The sequence below is a fragment of the Carcharhinus amblyrhynchos genome, chromosome 1, assembly GCF_965287045.1.
Source record: "Carcharhinus amblyrhynchos chromosome 1, sCarAmb.v2.hapA, whole genome shotgun sequence".
Lineage (NCBI taxonomy): Eukaryota > Metazoa > Chordata > Chondrichthyes > Carcharhiniformes > Carcharhinidae > Carcharhinus > Carcharhinus amblyrhynchos.
Genome location: NC_137324.1, coordinates 55,898,433 through 55,918,080, shown reverse-complemented (window position 1 = coordinate 55,918,080; position 19,648 = coordinate 55,898,433). Strand labels below are relative to the sequence as shown.

The window sequence follows — 19,648 nt, the reverse complement described above, 5'->3', positions numbered from 1 at the left end:
CTTTTGAGTGATGCTGACAAATGATGCATGCCTCTCCTCATCCATTCCCAAATATTTATGGGTGTTTTGTCATCAAGTATTGAAGTTACTGTAATTTTTGTGGTGAGGCTATTAACTACAAGAAAATACTGTGCTCTGACAAATAATGTGCATTTTTTAAGTTATTATTGGAAGAATACAAATGTATGGAGCAGCAGTAGGCCACTTCACCCTTTTGAAACCTGTTTAGAAATTGTACTGCAACTGCCTTATTTAAATTAAGACAAATGAGATTTGTAATTTCTTATTTGATAATTTCTTTCATCTTGACCTTGTTGGGATTGCCATAGTGACATATGACCTGGTCACATGATTTATCCAACATGCTGGTGTGTAAGCACAGGTTACTTACATTTCCACATAACCAGTTCAAACTTCACACAAAATTGCAACTGAAGAAGTAAGAAACTGATATAGATTAGGAATATATCAAACAGGAATGAAAATTTCCTATTCATCCAGGTCTGAGGGGGCTTCAGTTGTGAAGTTAGAGGTTGGAGCTATCTTCCTTGGAAATAGAGGTTGGAGCTTGGAGCTATCTTTTTCCTCCTTCCAGAAGGAGCAGGAGTGCTTCTGCGTCCCTCAAAAATACTGTGCTCTGTCAAGCTGTTCACCTTCCAAAGGGCCAATCATCTTTCTCAAACCAAAGAACCTTTCTGATGCCTGTAGCTTGCCAGGAAAATGTTATTGCTTGAATGTGAGAGTTGTTTAAACCTTCACTGCCAATAATGTGCCCCTTTGATGCCCAGCCTGATAGTTGGTGGAGGATTCAAGGAGATATAAAAAATCTTTTCACCTAGAATAGTGGGCATCTGAAATAAGTTGGTGGTTAAGGCTGAAATGTTCAAAGGTATATGAATCTTCATTAGATGTGCTGTAACCTGCAAGGCTACTAACCAGCTGCTGAAAAGAGGGATTAGGTTGAGCAGTTTGTTTCTTTTTTTCTATTTTGGCCAGGGTAGACATAATGGGATAAATGTCCTTTTACTGCAACATAACTTTTCTATGGTTTCCACTGTAGTTTTATGTTCTACTCTCTACTATATTCTAGTACATCAGTAAAATGTTATAGGGAATGCCATCTTTGAAAATAACTTGGAATTTGAAAAGGTTTAAAGACAAAGTAAAGCAATACCTTTTTTTTTTGGAGATCATTTTTACATAAGAACATAAGAAATAGGAGCAGGGGTAGGCCATCTAGCCCTTCGAGCCTGCCCCGCCATTCAATAAGATCATGGCTGATCTGTCGTGACTCAGTTCCACTTTCCCGCCCTCTCCCCATAACCCTTCATCCCCTCTCTTATCAAAAACCCATCAACCCGCGTCTTAAAAATATTTAGCGAGGCAGCCTCCACCACTTCAACGGGCAGAGAATTCCAGAGATTCACCACCCTTTGAGTGAAGAAGTTCCTCCTCAACTCCGTTCTAAACCGCCCCCCTTTTATCTTGAGGCTGTGCCCCCTAGTCCTACTGTCTTTTGAGCGGGAAGAGTCTCTCCACCTCTATCCTATCCATCCCATTCATCATCTTATACGTCTCAATGAGATCTCAGTGAATCTCAATGAGATCTTTTGAGAAAGCATTGTGCGTTACTCAGCCCAAGGAGTGAATTACAGCACATTGCATGTAAGGAATGCCAGAATGGATGGGCTGAGTGTGTGGGCATCTAGATGGTAGATGCAGTATAATGTGGATAAATGTGAGGCTATCCACTTTAGTAGCAATAATAGGAAGACAGATTATTGCTTGAATGGGCATAAATTTAAGAGAGGTGGATATTCTATGAGATCTTGGGAGTCCTCATGCATCAGTCGCTGAAAGTAAGTGTGCAGGTACAGCAGGCAGTAAAGAAGGCAAATGATATGTTGACCTTCATAGCGAGGGGACTTGAGTGTAGGGATAGGGATGTATTGCTGCAATTGTGTTGGGTGTTGATGAGGCCACATCTGGAGTATTGTGTGCGGTTTTGGTGACCTTATTTGAGGAATGATGTCCTTGCTATAGAGGGAGTACAGCAAAAGTTTTCCAGGCTGATTCCTGGGATGGCAGTTCTGTCATATGAGAGACTATGTCGGTTAGGATTACATTCATTAGAGTTTCGAAGAGTGAGAGGGGATCTTGTAGAATCTTTTAAAATTCTAACATGGTTAGGGTACATTCAGAAAGAATATTCCCAATGGTGAGGGAATCCAGAACTAGGGGTTATGTTTTGAGGGTAAACCTTTTAGAACTATAAGCCGTGGATAACGAAGGAGGTGAAGGAAAGTGTTAAATTAAAAGCGGAGGAATTTAGAGTAGCTAAGAGCAGTGGGCGAGAAGAGGATTGGGAAAGGTTTAAATGTCAACAAAGATTGACAAAGAAGTTGATAGAGGGTAGGAGAAGCTATGAAGCTGGGCTAGCACTTAATATAAAAAAGGATAGCACGAGTTTTTATAAATATATAAAAAGGAAGAGGCTGGCTAGGGTGAACGTTGGTCCTTTAGAGGATGAGAAAGGGGACCTAGTGGTAGGGGATGGGGATATGGCTAAGGTCTTGAATAACTTTTTTGTTTCTGTCTTCACGGAGGAGGATGTGAATAATTTGCCGGGTGTTAGCGATGGAAAGGTGGTAGGACTGGAGGGTCTTAATGACATTACTGTTACTAGAGAGGTGGTGCTCGACAGACTGGAGGGGCTGATTGTGGACAAGTCCCCAGGACCGGATGGAATGCATCCGAGGGTTCTGAAAGAAATGGCGGAGGTGATAGTGGATGCCTTGGTGGTTATTTTCCAGACGTCGCTGGATTCCGGGGAAGTGCCGGAAGATTGGAAAACGGCTAATGTTACGCCGTTGTTTAAGAAGGGTGCCAGGCAAAAGGCGGGGAATTATAGGCCGGTTAGTTTAACGTCTGTGGTAGGTAAAATGTTAGAATCCGTCATTAAGGAGGAAATTGCGAGGCATCTTGAAGGGAATTGCTTGATAGGGCAGACGCAACACGGTTTCATTAAAGGGAAGTCGTGTCTGACAAATTTACTGGAGTTCTATGAGGATGTGTCTAGGGCAGTGGATAGAGGAGAGCCGGTGGATGTGGTCTTTTTGGATTTTCAGAAGGCGTTTGACAAGGTACCTCACAAGAGGTTATTGCAGAAGGTCAGGGGACATGGAGTTGGGGGTAGGGTGTTAGCGTGGATAGAGGATTGGTTGTCAAATAGGAGACGGAGAGTGGGGATCAGTGGGTGCTATTCGGATTGGCAGTTGGTGACTAGTGGGGTGCCCCAGGGGTCGGTGCTGGGGCCTCAGCTATTTACCATTTATATAGATGATCTGGAGGAGGGAACCGAGTGCAGGGTGTCGAAATTTGCTGATGACACCAAGATTGGGGGAAAGGCAAATTGTGCGGAGGGTGTGGAGAGTCTGCAGAAGGATCTAGATAGGCTGGGCGAATGGGCCAGGAAATGGCAAATGGGATTTAATGTTGGCAAGTGTGAGGTGGTCCACTTTGGTAGGAATAATGGTAGGAAGGACTATTACTTACGTGGTGAAAAACTGCAGCAGGCGACGGTGCAGAGTGACCTCGGGGTCCTTGTGCATGAGTCGCAAAAACCCAGCTTGCAGGTGCAGCAGGTGGTCAGGAAGGCGAATGGGATGCTGGCCTTCATGGCGAGGGGGATTGAATATAAAAGTAGGGAGGTCTTGCTGCAGCTGTATAGGGCATTGGTGAGGCCGCAGCTGGAGTACTGTGTGCAGTTTTGGGCGCCGCACCTGCGCAAGGATATTTTGGCCTTGGAGGGAGTGCAGAGGAGGTTTACTAGGCTGATGCCGGAGTTGAGGGGGTTGAGTTATGAGGAGAGGCTGAATAAACTGGGCTTGTACTCGTTAGAGTTTAGAAGAATGAGGGGAGATCTCATTGAGACGTATAAGATGATGAATGGGATGGATAGGATAGAGGTGGAGAGACTCTTCCTGCTCAAAAAAGACAGTAGGACTAGGGGGCACAGCCTCAAGATAAAGGGGAGGCGGTTTAGAACAGAGTTGAGGAGGAACTTCTTCACTCAAAGGGTGGTGAATCTCTGGAATTCTCTACCCGTTGAAGTGGTGGAGGCTGCCTCGCTAAATATTTTTAAGAAGCGGGTTGATGGGTTCTTGATAAGAGAGGGGATGAAGGGTTATGGGGAGAGGGCGGGAAAGTGGAACTGAGCCACGACAGATCAGCCATGATCTTATTGAATGGCGGGGCAGGCTCGAAGGGCTAGATGGCCTACTCCTGCTCCTATTTCTTATGTTCTTAAATTTTGTCACCCAGAGGGTGGTGAATGTGTGGAATTCACTACCACAGAATGTAGTTGAGGCCAAAATGTTGTCTAATTTCAAGAAGAAATTAGAGATAGCTCTTGGGAGGTAAAGGGAAATGGGAGGAAGGCGGGATCAGGATATTCCATTTGATCAGCCATGATCCACATGAATGGTGGAGTATGCTCAAAGGACCGAATGGCCTACTCCTGCTTCTAGTTTCTATTTCTAAGTGGACCCTTTGTTTTGGATTTCTAAACAATTATAAAACTCCCTTTTTATATTGCAAAAAGTTGCAATTTTTGCTGTAAAAGGGAATGCACCAGCTAGTTTGGAGCAGAAAAATCCTGAATTTGAATATTTTTTGTTTAAAACACTGCTTAAATATGCTATCTTCTGAAAAGCTTATTTCGCAATTTTTTAAAAAGCACTTTTTTTTCTATATCAACTGTTGTATAGTTAGCTGCACATGAAAATGAATGAGCATCAGAGAGTTTAAAGTTTAAATAAAACTATTTTCCAGGGACTGATTAAAGAAATTGTTTGTGGGGAGCTTGGTTATAAAATTCATTAACATTTCTGTAATTATTTCTCATTTATTGAACTGAAATCTGTTATTCAACAGGCAAAGATGGACGAACTTCAACTTTTCAGAGGTGATACGGTATTACTGAAAGGGAAGAAGAGACGGGAGACAGTTTGTATTGTTCTGTCAGATGATACATGTTCGGATGAGAAGGTTCGCATGAACAGGGTTGTGCGCAACAACTTGAGAGTCAGACTGGGTGATATTGTGAGGTAAACATTTGTCTGTTTTGGAAAAGAAAACATTAGACCAGAAATAAAAGTTCTCATTTGGGGAAAGTCTAATTTTACTAAGCTGAGATGTGATTTTGCTAAAACGGACTGGAAACAGCTGCATGAGGTTAACTTGGTGTCAGTGGGAGACATTCAAGGAAGAAATAATGCAAGTTGAGAGCAAGCATGCTTCCATAAAGAAAAAGGGTGAGGCTAACAAATCTAGAACCTTCCTGGGTGTCAAAGGAGGGGAAAAAAGGAAAGCATGTATCATGCAGGGGGTTCATTACAGCAGAGAGCCTGAAGGAGTATAAAATGTATAGGGTGAAAATGAAAGGGAAATTGGGAATGTAGAGCAAGGGTATGGAAAAATATTGCCAAGAAAATTTAAAACCCAAAGTTTTTTTATCCCCCATGTAAGACTTATTGAGGAAGTGAGGGGACATGGGAGCCAAGGGGACGTTGCTTTGTGGATCCAGAACTGGCTTGCCCACAGAAGGCAGAGAGTGGTTGTAGATGGGTCTTTTTCTGCATGGAGGTCGGTCACCAGTGGAGTGTTCTGGGACCCTTGCTGTTTGTGATTTTTATAAATGACCTGGATGAGGAAGTGAAGGGATGGGTTGGTAAGTTTGCCGATGACACGAAGGTTGGAGGTGTTGTGGATAGTTTGGAGGGATGACAGAAGTTGCAGCGTGACTTAGATAGGATGCAAGACTGGGCGGAGAAGTGACAGATGGACTTCAACCCAGATAAGTGTGTGTGGTGGTTCATTTTGGCAGGTCAAATGAGACGAAGGAATATAACATTAAGGGTAAGACTCTTAGCAGTGTGGAAGATCAGAAGAATCTTGGGGTCCGGGTTCATAGGACTCTCAAATTGGCTTCGCAGGTAGAGGATATGGTTAAGATGGCATATGATGGGCTTCATCAATCGAGGAATAGGAGTCGGGAGAAAATGCTGCAGCTGTGTATGACCCTGGTCAGACCCCACTTGGAGTGCTGTGCTCAGTTCTGGTTGCCTCATTACAGGAAGGATGTGGAAGCCATTGAAAGGGTGCAGAGGAGATTTACAAGGATGTTGCCTGGATTGGGTGGCATGCCTTATGAGGATAGGTTGAGAGAGCTCAGTCTTTCTCCTTGGAGAGACAAAGGATGAGAGGTGACCTGATAGAGCTGTATAAGATGTTGAGAGGTATTGATTGGGTGGATTCTCAGAGGCTTTTTCCCAGGGCTGAAATGGCTGCCACAAGAGGACACAGGTTTAGAGTGCTGGGGAGTAGGTACAGAGGAGATGTCAGGGGTAAGTTTTGCACTCAGAGGGTGCGTGGAATCGGCTGCCGGTGGTGGTGGTGGACGCAGATTCGATAGGGTCTTTTAGGAGTCTTCTGGATGGGTACATTGGACTTAGCAGGTTTGGGGGTTATGAGTATGCCAAGTAGGTAGAGATATGATTGGCGCAACTTGTGGGCTGAAGGGCCTGTTTGTGCTGTAGTTTTTCTATGCCGTAATAAAGATAAAGGGGATAAGTAAAGAAAGTGTAGGGACCATGACAGTAATGTGTGTGGAGGTGGAGACATGGGTGTGTTTCTGAATGAATGCTTTGTGCCTGTTTCCATAAATGAGTAGGCTGATATAGACGTTGCAATTTAGAGTGTGAAGATTGGATAAAATTAACATAGTGAGACAATAAGTTTGATGGGGTTTAACATCTTTGGAAGCGAATAAATCTCTAGGTCTGGACCAATATATCCTAGGATGTTGAGGAAAGCAAGAGAAAAAATGGGGGAGGCCCTGACCATTATTTTCCAATCCACTGCGGCTACAGGTGTTGTGCCAGAGGACTGAAGCACAGTTGACAATGTATTATTAGTTAAAAAGGAAGAAGGCATGGAGTGAGTAATTATGGGCTAGTCAGCCTTAATTTGATGGGAATATTATTGGGGAAAAAGAAAATGATGACAGGTTATGCATGGATTTGTTATAGGCAGGTGGTTGCTTAGGATAATGCATTTGGTAAGGTTTATACGGATTTTAGAAAATCTTTTGATATGGTCCCATGTGGCACACTGGTTATGAAGTTAATACCTGATGATACCCAGTTGGATCCAAAATTTTCTCAAGAGGCAGGTAATAAAATATAATAGTTAATGGGTGTTTTGAGAGTGGAGGACTGTTTCCAGGCTCTAGGCCTTTGGCTTATTGTGGTACACATCAATGATTTGGATTTGAATGTAGAAGAGATGATAAAGAAGTTTGGACACAATACAAAAATGTGGATAGAAATTAAGGAAGGGATAGGCTGCGGGAAGATATGAATGGACTAGTCAGGTGGTTGGAGCAATGGCAAATTGAGTTAAATCCAGGGACGTTTGAGGGAATACATTTGGGGAAGACTAACAAGGGAAGGAAATACACCAATCAAGAGCATACTGCAAAATGCAGAAGAACTGAATGATCTTGGAGTGCGTATCCCTGAAGGTGGCCTGACAGCTTGATGAAGTGGGATACTTGCCTTTATCAGTCAAGGCATGGAATATGCAAGCTGGGAGATTCTGGGAGTCTAAAACACTAGTTGGACTACGGCTGAAGTGCTGTGTGTAGTTCTTGTCACTGCACTATAAGAAAAATATGATTGCACTGGTGAACGTACAGAGGAAATTTGAGGAAGTTGGCTGGTCTCAAGAACTTAAATTGTGTGGAAAGATTGGATATGCTTGAAAAAGCAAGGTTGGGAACTGACCTGTGTGAGGTGTTTGGAATTATGTAAGATTTTGATCAGAGTGGATACAGAAAGCATGTTTCCTTTTGTGGGGAAGAGTACAGTTAGAGGCCATTTAATATCATAGTCACCAAGAAATGACCAGTGACATCAAGGCAGTATTTAAAGAACAAAGAACAACACAGCTCGGGAAACAGGCCCTTTGGCCCAACGAGCCCCCGCCGCCATTTCAACATTGTGAGTCCCCACTTCACCCATGACCCTTGTCTATGCTTATGGCATTCCACATTGGAAACCAGATTGAGGGGAGACTAATTTAGGGACAATTTGTTACACCAATCAGCCTAAGAGCACATCTTTGGGGTGTGGGAGGAAACCGGGGCACCCGGAGAAAACCCGCGCAAGCGTGGGGAGAATGCACTATTGCATCAAAGGGTCCTAGCAAAACTGGAGTCATTGGGAATCAATGATGGGGGAGTTAGTTCTAGGAAATGTCAGAATTGCATCAGAGTTTCCTGCAGTGACATTGCAGTGAAGCAGACTGGGAAGATTGTCTTGTAGTGACATTGCAGTGAAGCAGATTGGGATGAGTGTCCTACAATTAGTATTGCAGTTAAGCAGACTGGGGAAGAGTATTCTGCATAAAATTGCTAGAAAAAACAGCAAGCCTAAGGATTGGGAGCATTTTAGAATTTAACAAAAGACGACAAAAAAATTTGATCAAGAAGGGGAAAAGAGTAAAATTGCAGTGAACATAGAAACTGACCGTAAAAGTTTCTATAAATATGTAAAGACAAAATGATTAAAAAGACAAGTGGAAGTCCCTTACAGTCACAAGTTGTGAAAATTATAATGGGAGCAAAGAAGTGACAAAAGAATCCAAACCCACAACAATGTGGTTGACTCTTATCTGCCCCCTGAAGGGTAATTTGGGATGGGCAATAAATGCCAGCCTAGCTGATGACACCATGTCACATAAAACAATAAAAAGAAACTACATCCCACAGTATTAAAGGAAGTGGTCCCAGAAATATTGGATGCATTGATGGCCATCTTCCAATATTTGATGGGATCTGGAGTAGTTCCTACAGATTGGAAGGTGGCAAATGGAACTCCACTATTTAAAAACAAGAGGGAGAGTAAAAAAGGGAGAATTACGGAGTAGTGAGCCTGACACCAGTAATGAGAAAGATGCTAAAGTCTGATAACTGATAAAGTCTGATGCTAAAACATCTGTTAACAGAACATTTGGGAAGCATTAACGGAATTGGACAAAGCCAGCATGGGTTTATGAAAGACAAATCATGTTTAACAAATCTATTGGAGTTTTTTGAGGATATAACTAGTAGAATAGATAAGGGTTAATCGGTGGAAGTGGTATACTTGGACTTTCACAAGTCCCTCATTAGACTTTGAGCAAAATTAAAACATGTCGGATAGTGAGTAATGTATTGGCGTATTTTGAGAATTGGCTGACAGACAGGAAACAGAATGGGAATTTTTTAATTCATTTGTGGGATAATGGCATCGCTGGCTGGCCAACATTTATTGCCCATCCCTAGTTGCCCTTGAAGGTGGCAGTGAGCTGCCTTCTTGAATCGCTGCAGTCCATGTGCTGTGGGTTGACCCATAATGCTATTAGGTAGGGAATTCCAGGATTTTGACCCAATGTATTCAAGAAAGAGAGTTTTTCTCGATATTAATGACCTTAAGGGATATGGGGACAAAGCAGGTATATGGATTTGAAGTAGATGGTCAGTCATGATAATGTTGAATAGTGGAGTAGCCTTGAAGGGCTGAATGGCCTGCTGTAGGTTTCTATGTTAAAACCTTCAGTTGGTTGGAGTGAAACCTAGCAAAAAGGAAGATGGTTATGGTTATTTGAGGTCAATCATTTTAGTTCTAGGACATTACTACAGACGTTCCTCCACAATGTACTAGGTCAAGTAACGTTAGTTGCTTCATCAATAATGTTTCTTCCACTTTTAGTTCCGAAATGGGGATGTTCAGTTGTTCAGCATCATTCGAGAGTCTGAAGCAGTCCTTGTCCAAATGCAGTAAGACTTGGGTAATAACCAGGCTTGGGCTGACATGGCAAGTAATGCTTACGCCACACAAGTGCAAGGCAGTGATCATCTTGAACAAGAGAAAATTCAATCATTGCCCCTTCATGTTCAATGGTGTTATCATCACTGAATACTTGCAATATCAACATCCTCGGGTTGCTATTGACCAGAAACTAAACTATAGTGGCTACAGAAATAGTTCAGTGATTGGGAATCCTGCAGTGAATAACTTGCCTCCTGACAAATCCCATCAACCATCTACAAGGCACAAATCAGGTGTGTGATGGTATATTTTCCGCTTGCCTGAATGAGTGCAGCTCTGAGAACACTCAAGAAGCCTGCCACCAGCGCAAAGTAGCCGCTTGATTGCCACCACATACACAAGCATTCACTCTCTCCACCACTGATTCACAGTGGCAGCAGTGTCCCATTTAGGATGTACTGCAGGACCTTGCCAAGACTCTTTGGACAACACTGTCCAAGCCTATGAATTCTACCATCTAAAAGGACAAGGGCAGCAGATACATGGGAATGCCATCAGCTTGAATTCCTCTCCAAGTCACTCACCATCTTGCCTTGGAACTATATTAACATTCCTTCATTGTCACTGGGTTGCAATCCTCGAACTCCCTCCCTAACAGCACTGTGGGTATACCTACACCACCTGGACTGCAGTGATTGAAGAAGGCAGCTTAGCAGCACCTTCTCAAGAGCAACTAGGGATGGGCAATGAACACTGGTCTAGCCAGTGACGCTCACATTCCATGAATGAATATTTTAAAAAAAATCCAATAGGGAATTCAGAAGAAATGTCCTTATGGAAAGAGTGGTCAGAATGTCAAATTCACTGCTACAGAGAGTGATGGAATTGAATTTATTTACAGATTTATTCAAGGGGAAATTAGACATTTGAGGGAGAAGGTAATACATGGTTACGGTGTTAGGTTTAGATGAGGAAAACTGGGAAGAAACGCAAATAGAGCGTCAAAACCAGCATAGACTAATTGGACTGAATGACCTGCTTGTTTATCATATGTAATTCTATGCAAGGCGTTGTTTTCTATGAATAATAGTGTACACTTCAATATGATCTGGTTTTTTTTTAAAGTTTTCTTTTGTCTTAAGCATTCAGCCATGCCCAGATGTAAAGTATGGCAAGCGAATTCATGTGCTTCCTATTGATGATACAGTTGAGGGCATTACTGGAAATCTATTTGAAGTCTATCTCAAGCCCTATTTTTTGGAAGCTTATCGACCAATAAGGAAAGGTGAGCTTTAAGTTTTTCTTTGAAAATGTTTCTGGAACTTTTAATTCTCCTAATGGATTAATTTGGCTTGCTTTTTATTGTAAAGCTTCCTTTCCTTTTGTCGTAAATGAAAATGGCTAAGGAAACTGGAGTATATTTTGAAATCTGTTTGGTTTTTTACATGTTTTAAATTTTGCAACTATCTTGTTTAGCTAATCCATGATTTGCTTTAAAGGTGACATTTTCCTGGTTCGTGGTGGAATGCGTGCTGTGGAATTCAAAGTGGTGGAAACAGATCCAAGTCCATATTGTATAGTTGCTCCAGACACAGTCATTCACTGTGAGGGTGAACCCATCAAACGAGAGGTACAGCTAACAATGTGGGATTGACTGTTGCATATAGTGGGAAAGATCTTTCATATTGGAGAATAAAGTAACTTTAGTAATTAAAGATAAACCTAAAATTTCAGTTGGCTAACATATGAATTTCTGCAGTAAAACAGGTGCAACATCATTTTGGAACACCAGTGTTTGCTGTGATGCAAATGGAGTCGAGCCCATTGAGTAGGACGATTTGAATTTAAATTTTCTTCAATGAGAAAAAAAACTGAGGTTCCCAAAGGAGAGTGGAAATGGGAAAATGATGGGGGTCATTTATTTTTCCTTTGGTTATCTGGGCTTTTGGTAAATTAAAAATGATATTTATCATTGTTTTGCTCTGTCGTACATATTTTTTCATTGTTAAATGTTCAGAAATGCCTGAAGACAATGTTGTGCCTTGACTATTAGTTATAGTAATGAATTAGTGATACTCCGAAATATCAGAGGAACGTATTCAAATGTATTTCTAAGTATGGAGAGAACTGTTGATGGTTCCTTTTTATCCCTCAATGCTGTGGAATTTTTGAGCTTAAAAGGCATGTGATTTGTTTTCTTTTTTGTTTGAAGGATGAGGAAGAATCTTTGAATGAAGTTGGATATGATGATATTGGTGGGTGCAGAAAGCAACTTGCTCAAATCAAAGAGATGGTGGAACTGCCTCTCCGTCACCCTGCACTATTCAAAGCTATTGGTGTCAAGGTAAGGGAATTGATATATTTTCTCTTTAATCTTCCTCCTTAGATGGGCTTTTGGAAACTCCTTTAAAATAACATTTTTAAAACTGACATTTCAGTTAATTTATTGAATTCAATATTGCTGAAAAGAGAGACGTGAAACTTTTTGTTTTGCAGTCATCAGGACAAATGCAAGAGTGCCAATTGTTCTCATTGGTTGGTAAGTTGGCTTGAATTGAGTGAGGTATTGCTATGATCAAAGCAGCAGGAAACTATTGGCTTCAAGCTCCCAGATAATTCAAGAAAGGTGCAGTGCTCAAACATATTCCTTTTTGCAGAGAACGGGGCCTCTGAGTGTGAAGGTATGTCATTTCTGGCAAGCATAAATTAGCCCTGTTACAGATTGTACTCAACCAGCTAGTGCTTGCAAAACCTAAAACAAAATGCCCTTTCGTGATTGGTCAACACTTGATCAACAATACTTAGTGTGTTAATAGCTACACTGATGATCAATTTAAGATAATGAATCAAGATCATCCATCTGATTCATTTATGCTTGCTGGAAGGAATGTACAATCATACACACGGGCCTGTTTTCTGCAAACAAAAGGAATATGTTCAAACCTTGTGCATTTTTTTGAATTACCCAAGTGCATATAATTTCCCATTGCTTCCTGCATGGCAAGGTCTCGACCAAGCAAAGTCGACTTGCCAACCAATCAGCACTCTCTTTTCCTGTAGTATAAATTGTTATCATTGTTTAAAATTTGGCGTTCTTGCGTTTGTCTTGATGAGCTCATGATAAAAAGCTTCGGCAAAACTTCACTCTTTTTCAGCAGTGTTCAAGTTCTCTGCCAAGTGACTGTTTATTGAATTCAGTTTCGTGCTCATTTTGAGTTGGAACATTGTGCAGGAATATTGAATTCTTTATTCGGCATGTATTAAGAGTGTCTGCTTCAGATGTTTTATACAAAGAACTCACAGCCAAAGAAAAGTTTCATTTACTCTGGCCCAAATGTTTGTTAACCCAAAAAAGAATACATTCTTGATTTGTTTCTGTCAACATTTTGAAGGAGTTTAATCCATATTCTATTGAATCTTTGTCCTGATAGATGAAAACCATGATTCCATCAAACTGTACTAGTTTCTGATACAAGTCCCTCTACCACCTACAAGGCACAAGTCACATATTTGATGAAATATTCTCCATTTGCCTGAATGGGTTCAGCTGCAAGAATATTCGAGAAGCTTGATATCATCTATGATTCGGAAGTCCACTTGATCAGTAGCTCATCTGTCATCTTAAATATTAACACCTGGCACCACACTGGTTGCAATGTGCACTATCCATAAGATGCACTGCAGCAACTCACTTAGGCATCTTCAGCAGCACTTCCCAAACCCTGACCTTACCACCTAAAAAGACAAGGAGAGCAGGTGCATTGCAACAGCATCACCTCCAACTTCCTCTCTAAGTCACGCAGCATCCAAAATTGGGCACACAGTATTGTGCTAAGAAGGCCCGTTACAACTTTTTGATTAAATGACGGATGGACAATAAATGATAGTCATACCCATATCCCTGCAATGGAGGCCTGTAATGTTCTCTATTTGATTTAATAAGGTTGGGTACTTAGCTTGGTGTTTATTTGAATAGAATTCTATTCAAATGTTAGTTTTCTCAAGTTTTTGTCCTTTTCCCCACTGTAGCCTCCACGGGGTATTCTGTTGTATGGTCCGCCTGGTACAGGCAAGACGCTGATAGCTCGTGCTGTTGCAAATGAAACTGGTGCATTTTTCTTTCTTATAAATGGTAAGTTACGATTTTTATATTTGTTAAAATGGTTAATATACATCTTTGTTGAAAGTAAAACGTTATGTCCTGAGTAGACTCGATGCTTCCTGGACTCCAGGTGTTGATATAAATAGTTCATTTAAATATTCTATTTCTGGGATAAACATGCCAGCATTGTGAAGTTGGGAGTCAGTTGATCTGAGCTTCCTAAAACGTATTGGTTTGTGTAATACAGATGTTTTGCTGCCTGTAAACCTGTACTAAGTTTTCTTGAACAGCATAGGTGAGTCAATACAGTGACATTGAGTTACTGTGATTGATATGTCTAAAGGACAATTGAAACTGAAGGATATTCTATGTATTCTACGAAGGGCAGCCAACATAAAAATGGCAAGAATCAAATATGTGCTTTATGATTTAAGCTTATCTGTGACCTTCCTGTTCTCATACTACAGCGTGCTAACGTGCTTCTTTGCCTCAGCCTGCAGCTCGGTTCTCCAATTGTTCTCATACCTGCATCAAAATGCTACCTATAGGTTACAATTTTTTTTTACTGTAAAGTCTATTCTGCATTTCTTTAGACATTATGTTGAGTGAGTAGACATTTGGTGATGAAATTGACAACGTACATTGTAAACTTACTGGTTTAGTATACCAATTTCAGTGTCAAAAACTTGCTTCATATTTTCTAGCATTTTTAGTGATGGTATAATGCAATGTGGGTGCAGACGGCATAGCTATTTTTATTGCGGCCCCCCCCAAGCATTTGTTACCCATCTCTGATTTCCCTTGCACTAAGTGGCTTGCTAAGCTATTGCAAGGGGTGGTTCAGAGTTGTATGTAGGCCAGACCAGGTAAGGATGGCAGATTTCCTTCCCTAAAGGACACTAGTAAGCAGAATGGATATTTTTAATAACAATCAATGAATGCTAGGTTCATGGTCACCATCACTGAGACTAGCTTTACATTGCAGATTTATTTCTGAATTCAAATTCCAACAACTGCTATATGGGATTTGAACCCATGCCTGGGTCTCTGGATTACTAATCTGTGCCACTTTAATGTGAAAATAAAGGTAGTCAACTTGTTGAATCTCAATGTTGTCAGACATAATTAATAGGCCATTAATTATCTAATAAGATTGCACATTAGTGGAATCCATGTGGTCTTCACAGCTGCCACTAGAGGTCCCGTCTTAATTTTTGGATGGCAGGATATTACCAAAAATTCTTCCTCTGAGAGCAAGTTCATTCAGGTATAGGTGATATCATCCTACTTTTACCCCATTGCCAATGTTTTCGCCAGCAAAACAATTTGTAACATTCAGAAGAACTCTGGGTGTCAATGTTCGAGACAAAGTTTTTAGTTATTTCTTTATGTAACCAAATTAATTGACTAAATTCTTAAACACATTTCAACTTGGCAACATTTGCAACATATGGAATTTGAGCTCTGTAAATCAGGGATAGAACAGTTCAGTTCCGACACTGATGATGCAGCAAGCCGTGCTGGAAAGAGGGTGTGAAGCATAGATCTGGTTTGGTTAAGATACTTCAGCCTGCTGGAATTTACTGTCCAGCATTAAAAGCAAATGTTAATCTTGAATGAAGTGTTTGCAGGCTACCAGTGCTCATTGATGCACAACATTTAGTTACCACCTCCAGATGAAAAGACTCGAGGTAAAATTGGGTGGAAGAAGAAATTCCTATGGAGGCATCACTGCTTACTATGTCCTTTGGATTGTGCCTTTCAGTAGATGGAGTATGTTTTGATTCAAATAGCGAAGACTGCATTGCCATGAAAATTGGGATTTGCTTAACTTTTCAATTATTCTGTTCCAGTGTTTAATCTTGAGTACTGTAATATTAATCATAATGGAAGAATTATAAACGTAATAATTGATTTGTATAGCACTACACACATTATTTTACTTACATAGTAGGTATTTCACGTGGCTGAAAAGTTCATTGAAGCTACTCATTCTGATGAGTGCAAAGTGAAAAGATTTGACAAAGCATCTTTTTTCAGCAATACTTGACATAGCACAGCTCAGTATCGATGGACTTTTTAAAAGCTCTTTTCAAGATTTTGTTTGGAAATGAACCCTTGTAAATAATGTTATGAACTAGTTTGGTTCTCTCATCCCTTCTTTCCCTCTCACCATGCCCCCTTTCCAGCAAAGGTCAGAAGGGTGTTTATTATGTCGAGACAGTGCAGTGGGAGTGATAATCAATCAGTATATCCTTTTATGATTGCTAACCAGTTATATTTAAAAATGTACACATATCAATTTGTGTTCAAATTGATTCCTTATCTACTTGATATTTGATATGGTTATACACTTGAAAATTAACATTTGGGTGGCGTTTTAGAGGGCAAGTGTTAGTAGCACACCATAGAGTCCCTAATAAATAGGATACTGGTGCAGAATGCCAAAGTAGCTAGCCAGGTCTGTACTATTTCATTGTTGATATAGTAAAAGAAGAGAAATAAATTTTAATAGTTAATTTTGAATGTTACGTGGTTGAATACTGACTTCACTGAATTGTTTCCTTGTAGGACCAGAGATAATGAGCAAACTTGCAGGAGAATCAGAGAGCAATTTGAGAAAAGCATTTGAAGAGGCTGAGAAAAATGCTCCTGCTATAATTTTTATTGATGAATTGGATGCTATTGCTCCAAAGAGAGAGAAGGTATGTTTTAAATGTAACTTGGGTTCTAATATAATTAATTATTTATATTCCCAAACTTTAATATCTGCTTATTTTTAACTTTTGAGCAGCAGCTGCATTTATGTCTGTACATTTTAGTGTTGCCTTCATTTTAGTGTCATTTGAAGAATTGCCTTCATTTGTTTTAAATTTCCAGTCGAAGGAATCTTTCATGTAGCATTTTACCTTATTCAGTGACTAATTTAGCTACTATTATCCAGTGTTGTCAGATTGACTTTGCAAATATGCAGATATATAGTATTTATTACATTCCCTTGGCACCTTTGTCTTTAATCTCAACCAAATTATTAAATGTGTTTTTAATTAAAATGCTTTCATTTGGGATTTTTTGTTTTCTGGTTTAATAGCCTGGCTTAAAGTATCAGATATCCAGTTTTGATGAAAAAATCTGTCTTATTTTTGAAAAAAATAAAAAATGAAGATTTGCTATCTGCAACACGTGTAACTACTATGCTCAAGTTTTTGAGTGGGGTTTGTGCGAAGACGAGCATGCTACCGCAAGTTAAGTCTGAAACCATACAACCAAATTGAAAATTCTGAACTCCCTTTTTATTGGGAAAAGGAGCATTTGTATAAGTGTTTAATGTGCATTTTCAGTATTTCCATCACTTAAAGGCAGTCAACTGGTATCAAATAGAATGGCCTCTCTCGCTACTGATGGTCACTGACGTAGTTTTCGAGTAGTTTGTTGGTTGTTGAGTTGGTTGAGGGATAAATATTGATTAAGACATTAGAAGTTTACCTCTGATCTTCAGTTATTATCATGAAATGCTTCATGCCCACCTGAGGGGGCAGATGGACCTAGAGAGTTATGACCTTAAATGGTGTCTCTCAGCTTGCATTCTTTACTCCGGTTGCAACTAGTTTTCTCTGCTGGAGATATGGAGCCTCAATGACTGAGTAAAGGATTAGTTTAATTGGAATGGGAAGGTAGTAATTTCAGTTGAAAGAGAAGGTAGTGTTATGCAAATGATATGATTGGAGCAAATTAGTAGAGAGTGGGACGCAAGCCTGTTGATAAAATTAAGGCAGTGAAGATAGTAATGTGAAGCATAGACAAACTGGATGCAGCAGGAGACAGAGTCATCGGTGCCACAAGAGGAAGGCAAGCTAAGGCTGAATTTGACTTGAAGTTCATGAGGCTGCAGATAAATTGGGTGGAAATCTGAGGCAAAAGCATTGTAGTGGCAAAGCCAGGACAAGATTTGAGAGAAATAATGTCCAGCTGATCAACAGAAAAGTCTGTAGTTAGTGGAAAGAGAGCCAAGTAAATGGATATGTTAAAAATAACTAAATAAATGTGCAATTTGTACTACTTTACGTGGATGAAAATAAGAGAAAACAATGGACTTTAAGAAGATCATGCCTCAGTGGTGGGATAAATAAAAAATACTAAATATAGCAGGCATTATTTGTGGAGATTGTTAAATAGAAACATAGAAAATTTACAGTAAAGATAGATATGTTTCATTGTGGGCTCACCAATCTGAAGAAGAAGCCACCCAGTCTAATTCCGTTTTCCAGCCCTTGAACTGTAGCACTTCAAGTGCAGTCCAATTATTTTTTTAAATAGAGATTTTCTGCCAGTACAATTTCAGGCATTGAATTCCAGACTCCCAACACTGGGGGAAAAAAATCTATACTTTCTTCTCATCCTTCTGCTAATTACATGAAATCTATGCTTCTCTTATTTACTGTAGGCCCCTCATAATTTTAATGCACATCAATTGAACATCTCCTTAACTTCCATTGTTCCAAAGGAAATAATCCAAATGTACCCGATCTCATGGCCAAGTTTCTGCAGTTCGGGCACCGTCCTCAAATTTCTTTCCCTTTTCCAACATGATTGGATCCTCCCTTTCATGTGGCGTAAACTGTACTGCAAGTACAAACTATAGTACTCCAGCTATAGGCTAACTAATGTTTTTTAACTGTTCCAGTACTTTGCTAGCTGAGGCATATATATTCAATCAGCATTCTGCCATTTATTATGTATTTCCTTGCATTGTTTGTATCTCTCCAAATGCATTACCTCACAATTCCATTTGCCAGTTTTCTGCCAACCTAAGCAGTTTAGTAGTATCTTCTTGCAGTCCACAACTTCCTTCCCCATTATCATCCACAGGTCAATTTTTGTATCACCTACACATTTAGTCAGTGCAACAAGTTTATTAAGTTGTGACAACGGGAAATGATTATGATAAGAAAACTCAACTGTGCTATTACAGTAAATGGAGTTGAAATTCTAATCATTGGTTCATTTTTGCCACCGTCCCTCTCCATTGTCAGTCATTTTAGGTTATGCTCACAACTGCCGTTTTTGTGTTCAAAGTGTACTGTATCACAATCTGGGAATTTAAGTCAGCATCTCTCAAACCTCATCTGATTGAAACCAAATTGGACACTGGTATCGGCCGTCTGCCCCAGGGGAGTCTACATACTAGCGCTTAAAGTGGCACTAAATGAACAAATTTTTAGTGCATTCAATCTGACACAGCCCACTCCCTACCCTTTTCAAGCCCAGCTTCCCTCCTTGAATAAATTGCAAGTTTGTACTCATGCTTGTTCATAATCTTTGTGATCTATTCCTTACATTCCTAGTATGTATTCAACATTAGATTCCTCCCAATTGTTACTACTTCTTTACCATTGGTGGTTATTTATTACACACCCTCCCTCCGGAGCTCTATGTCTAGTTTCTTTTGCCTCCTTTAAAACATCCATGCTGTTGGCTCCCCCATCCTGGTTATTTATTCCTTTTTCCATACTAAGGGGGAGATTTTGCCAGCCCAGTGTGCTGCTCTAGCAGCCAGAAATTGGCACGGAGTTGAATAAACTATGCACTTGCATTTCATTAGTTGACCAGGACTGAAGTCTCCGAGCCCACAGCCCGACCCCGCTGGAACGAACGGGGGCCATGGCAGCCC

The 19,648-nt window shown here is 40.4% G+C and overlaps 1 protein-coding gene across 2 annotated transcripts in view; it reads left to right on the top strand.

The window, feature by feature from the left end:
* Positions 1–19,648, top strand: part of vcp (valosin containing protein) — a 57,717-nt gene that overhangs the window by 15,930 nt on the left and 22,139 nt on the right. For both annotated transcript variants that reach the window (XM_080184391.1, XM_080184449.1), the window contains exons 3-8: positions 4,936–5,108; positions 11,018–11,160; positions 11,375–11,505; positions 12,088–12,219; positions 13,905–14,007; positions 16,549–16,682. In XM_080184391.1, the coding sequence (XP_080040517.1) occupies positions 4,936–5,108; positions 11,018–11,160; positions 11,375–11,505; positions 12,088–12,219; positions 13,905–14,007; positions 16,549–16,682 (816 nt within the window). The remainder of the gene's footprint in view (positions 1–4,935; positions 5,109–11,017; positions 11,161–11,374; positions 11,506–12,087; positions 12,220–13,904; positions 14,008–16,548; positions 16,683–19,648) is intronic.